Source organism: Babylonia areolata, chromosome 4, assembly GCF_041734735.1.
Source record: "Babylonia areolata isolate BAREFJ2019XMU chromosome 4, ASM4173473v1, whole genome shotgun sequence".
Classification (NCBI taxonomy): Eukaryota; Metazoa; Mollusca; class Gastropoda; order Neogastropoda; family Buccinidae; genus Babylonia; species Babylonia areolata.
In genome coordinates this window covers 5642003-5647002 of record NC_134879.1, presented here as the reverse complement: position 1 = coordinate 5647002, position 5000 = coordinate 5642003, and the positions used below count along the sequence as shown (strand labels likewise).

Genomic DNA, 5000 nt, shown 5'->3' with positions numbered 1-5000 from the left:
TATCTCTCACCCCCTCCCCCTCTAGCTCTCTCTCTCTCTCCCTCCCCACCCCTCTCTCTCTTCAAGCTGTGTATTTGTGGGGGATGGGGGGTGGATCCCAAACAGAACACCCTGACCCACACCTGAGCACACCCACCCCAACAAACGGAACACAGCGGAAAGAGGGGCCAAGTGTTAGGGGCGATCTTGCGCCCCACGTTAACTAAGGAGCTACTGGCAGCAGGAAAACAGCTACGCCTGTGCCAAGAAACTGGTTGAAATTGAAGTTGTGTTGTTCGGGATTTATAACTCAAGTTGCTGCAGATCTTTGTGTCTCTTTCTCAATGTCTGTCTGTCTGTCTGTCTGTCTGTCTCTCTCTCTCTCTCTCTTCCTGTCTCTCTCTCTCTCTCTCTCTCTCTCTCTCTCTCTCTCTCTCTCTCTCTCTCTCTCTTTCTCTCACTCTATCTCTCTGTCTGTCTGTCTCTATCTGTCTCTGTCTCTCTCTGCCTCTGTCTCTTTGTCTCCATCTCTGTCTCTTTGTCTGTCTGTCTCTGTCTGTCTCTGTCTCTCTGTCTCTCTCTCTCCAATACCGTAGAGGGTTTATTTAGATAGAACCATCAACTTGCAGAAGTTTCGAAAGGGTTGGGATTTCCCCACCCCCACCCCCACCCCAGACCTTTCTCCGTCCCTCTCTCTTAAGGAACTGTCGTTCCTCAAAAGATGTCACAGACACCCAACTTCAAACCAAAGGCGACGCTACCACGCATGGTGCCTCTTTCCAACCAAGAGCTGACACAAGACAAGGTACTGTTTGTCCATTTTGTTTCTTCTTTATTTGCTTGTTTGTTTGCGAATGGTGTTCGGGCGCAGCGGCCTCTCACAACTGTTTGCGGTTCTTACGGTTGTTCTTCCATGTCACAACACAGTTAACACAATGACTTTGTTTCGCTGGTGGTGTTTGAAAAAACAGTGGCCATGATCACCATGTGTTACGACAACCTGTTCCCTTTAACATATTGCAAATAATGACAAATAATGACGAGCTGTAAAGACTGGGGTTCATATTTCGTTGGTCCTTTTAATTAAGCGAAAACCTTATCAGCGATCACAAACAGTGACTCTCAGAAGTTGGTCCTTTACATGAAATCAGACTAATCAAATGTTTTTTGTTGTGTGTTTTTTCAATGACAAATTTGACGCTGTGAATTTCACAGTTTGTTTTTCTTCGGCTAAAAAAAAAAAAGAAAAGAAAAGAAAAAAAAAAAAAAAAACACGCTATCAGCAATGACGCTGGTGCCACTTCCGATCATTTCACTTGCATTAAAACGCATAACCTACTGTTTGGATTCTTTCGGTCCTTGCCTTAAGATTTACTTTTCAAGACTGACTTCATTGCCCTTCCAATACATTTATTTTTCTTCGTTATCCACATTATAATAAACTATCACTCAGTTGATTTTCCTAGGTTGTCCCGAAGGACCAACGCTCTTTTATTCCAGATTGTTTTTAATTCTTTTTCATTGGTTGTACCGAAGGACCAACGCTCTTTTATCCTAGATTGTTTTAAATTCTTTTTTATTGGTTGTCCCGAAGGACCAACGCTCTTTTATCCCAGATTGTTTTTAATTCTTTTTCCTAGTTGTTCCGAAGGACCAACGCTCTTTTATCCCAGATTGTTTTTAATTCTTTTTCCTAGTTGTTTCGAAGGACCAACGCTCTTTTATCCCAGATTATTTTTAATTGTTTTCCCTAGGTTGTTCTGAAGGACCAACGCTCTTTTATCCTAGATTGTTTTTAATTCTTTTTCCTAGTTGTTTCGAAGGACCAACGCTCTTTTATCCCAGATTGTTTTTAATTCTTTTTCCTAGTTGTTCCGAAGGACCAACGCTCTTTTATCCCAGATTATTTTTAATTGTTTTCCCTAGGTTGTTCTGAAGGACCAACGCTCTTTTATCCCAAATTGTTTTTGTGGGTTTTTTTTTAATTATCATTGTTCATTAGAACCAATGTTGTTGTTGTTTTTAATCCCAGATTGTTTTATTTCTTTTTCATTGGTTGTTCCCATGGACCAACGCTCTTTTATCCCAGATTGTTTTTATTCTTTTTCATTGGTTGTCCCGAAGGACCAACGCTCTTTTATCCCAGATTGTTTTTATTCTTTTTCATTGGTTGTTCCGAAGGACCAACGCTCTTTTATCCCAGATTGTTTTTAATTCTTTTTCCTAGTTGTTCCGAAGGACCAACGCTCTTTTATCCCAGATTGTTTTTAATTCTTTTTCCTAGTTGTTCCGAAGGACCAACGCTCTTTTATCCCAGATTGTTTTTATTCTTTTTCACTGGTTGTCCCGAAGGACCAACGCTCCTTTATCCCAGATTATTTTTAATTCTTTTTCCTAGTTGTTCCGAAGGACCAACGCTCTTTTATCCCAGATTTTTTTTTATTGTTTTCCCTAGGTTGTTCTGAAGGACCAACGCTCTTTTATCCCAGATTTTTTTTTATTGTTTTCCCTAGGTTGTTCTGAAGGACCAACGCTCTTTAATCCCAGATTATTTTTTTTATTGTTTTCCCTAGGTTGTTCTGAAGGACCAACGCTCTTTTATCCCAAATTGTTTTTGTGTTTTGTTTTTTTTTAAATTATCATTATTCCTTTTCATTAGTTGTTCATTAGAACCATGCTTTTTTTTTTTTTTATCCCAGATTGTTTTGATTCTCTTTCATTGGTTGTTCCCATGGACCAACGCTCTTTTATCCCAGAATGGTTTTGATTCTTTTTCCTTAGGACCAATGCTTTTATTTTTTTAATCCCAGATTGTTTGGGCTTTTTTTTTTTTACTCTTTCACTTTAAAGATGCATAGCTTAGCATTGTCATGCATCCGTTTTCTGTTCCTATGTTTAAAATAATCATATATATGTATATTTACATACATACATACATACATATATATATATATATATATATATATGTGTGTGTGTGTGTGTGTGTGTGTGTGTGTGTGTGTGTGTGTGTGCACATATGCAAATATGTACATAATATTTATACACAACACACACACACACACACACACACACACACACACACATATATATATATATATATATATATATATATATATATATATATATATGCGTGTGTGTGTGTGTGTGTGTGTGTGTGTGTCGAACACATGGGTACCTCCACGGACATACAAGCACATACAGGTATGCACGCAGAGTGACGTACGCATGCTTGAAACACACACACACACACACACACACACACACACACACACATACACACACAGACGTACAGGCAGACATACACAGACAGACAGACGGACACGCGCACAGACAGACAGACATACAGACAAACAGAGAGAAAGAGTGAAAAACTGACCTGACAGTAAAGCCAGTGTTTTCCCGACGAACAGGCTGTGCTTTGCGCCCTGGTAACAAACTGTACAGCACGTCCACATTGCCCTGAAACAAACAAAATAAACATCTTTTTATTTATATAGCCTTACCCCCCACCCCACCCCACTCCCCCCCCAAAAAAAAAGCGACGAACGAAAGACAAAACAAAACAAAACAACAACAACAAAACAAGAGGCAAAGCCCTTATGACTTGCTTCGCGCTTTATCCAATTAAGAAATCATGGGGAGAGAAAAAAAAAATCAAAAATCGTTAAAGTATATATTGTATTTTTGTATTTGTATTTTGTATTTCTTTTTATCACAACAGATATCTCTGTGTGAAATTCGGGCTGCTCTCCCCAGGGAGAGCGCGTCGCTACACTACAGCGCCACCCATTTTTTGTATTTTTTCCTGCGTGCAGTTTTATTTGTTTCCCTATCAAAGTGGATTTTTTGCCAGGAATAACCCTTTTGGTGCCGATGTTTTCGCTTCTCTCTCTCTCTCTCCCCTCTCTCTCTGTCTCTCCATCCCTCTCTCTCTCCCTCCCTCCCTCTCTCTCCCTCCTCGCCCCTCTCTCTCTCCCTGTATCTCTCTCCCTCCTTCCCTCTCTCTCTCTCCCTCTCTCTCTCTCGAAATTTGTCTCTTTTTTCTAGAAAGCCTTTAGATAAAGAGAAATTCTTACTTCTTAATGCTCATGATTAACCTGATATATGTATATATATATATATATATATATAGATAGATAGATAGATAGATAGATAGATAGATCCATAGTTACATTGTTTTGATCCTTATATCTAAAAATGATATAATTATTGTCTGTTCACATTCCCCTTCATGGGGGGTCCTAGGCCTAAAATGAATAAACCATCTGAATCTGAATCTGAACTGGAATTTACTGGGAAATCCATGTTGGTTTTCGCTCCCTGCCTGTCTCCGTTCCACTTTCGTGTATTGTGACCTAAGGCCGATGTGCATTAAACCAGTTCTGAGTTCGTTCTGTGTATGTGTGTGTGTGTGTGTGTGTGTGTGTGTGCGTGCGTGCGCGCGTGCGTGTATGTGTGGAAGGGGGGGGGGGTTGCTACAGTTGCTGCTGCTGTTGTTTTTGGTTATTTTGTTTGTTTGTTTGCTTGTTGTTATTGCCGTTGCTGTCTGCAATCACACCCCTCCCCCCCCCCCCCCCCCCCCAAAAAAAAACAAAAAAAACAAAAAAAACTGTGACAAACAAAATTCCAACCCATGACAGTATTCTGATGTTTGTTTCATATTATCAATCAATAAACATAAAAATTCTGACCCTGTCATGACCACCTCTTCAAGCGCCTCACCACCCAGACTTCAATCCCCCCCCCCCCACCCTCACACACACACACACCACAATTCCTAATCTGCAAAGCTTTGAGCAGGCACGTCGACAAAATTCTATAGATGTAATGTGCTGGAAACAGCGAAGAAGCCGCCATTCCCGTAATTTACTGTAGCTTTCGTCGGGGGGCGGGGGGAGGGGGGAGGGGGGGTGCAGGGGGGCGGTAGAGGGGAGGCCGGGGGCCCGGGAGTAGGGGGGGGGGGGGCGATGCGGTGAACGGCCACTCCTTCTCGCATGCTAAAGTGCTGTGGAGCGGCTTGG

At 41.3% G+C, this 5000-nt stretch overlaps 1 protein-coding gene across 1 annotated transcript in view; it reads right to left on the bottom strand.

Moving 5' to 3' along the window:
• The window catches only part of LOC143280802 (uncharacterized), a 399670-nt gene that overhangs the window by 341524 nt on the left and 53146 nt on the right, over nt 1–5000 (bottom strand). Inside the window, exon 7 of the mRNA XM_076585488.1 lies at nt 3356–3438. Within this exon, the coding sequence (XP_076441603.1) occupies nt 3356–3438 (83 nt within the window). The remainder of the gene's footprint in view (nt 1–3355; nt 3439–5000) is intronic.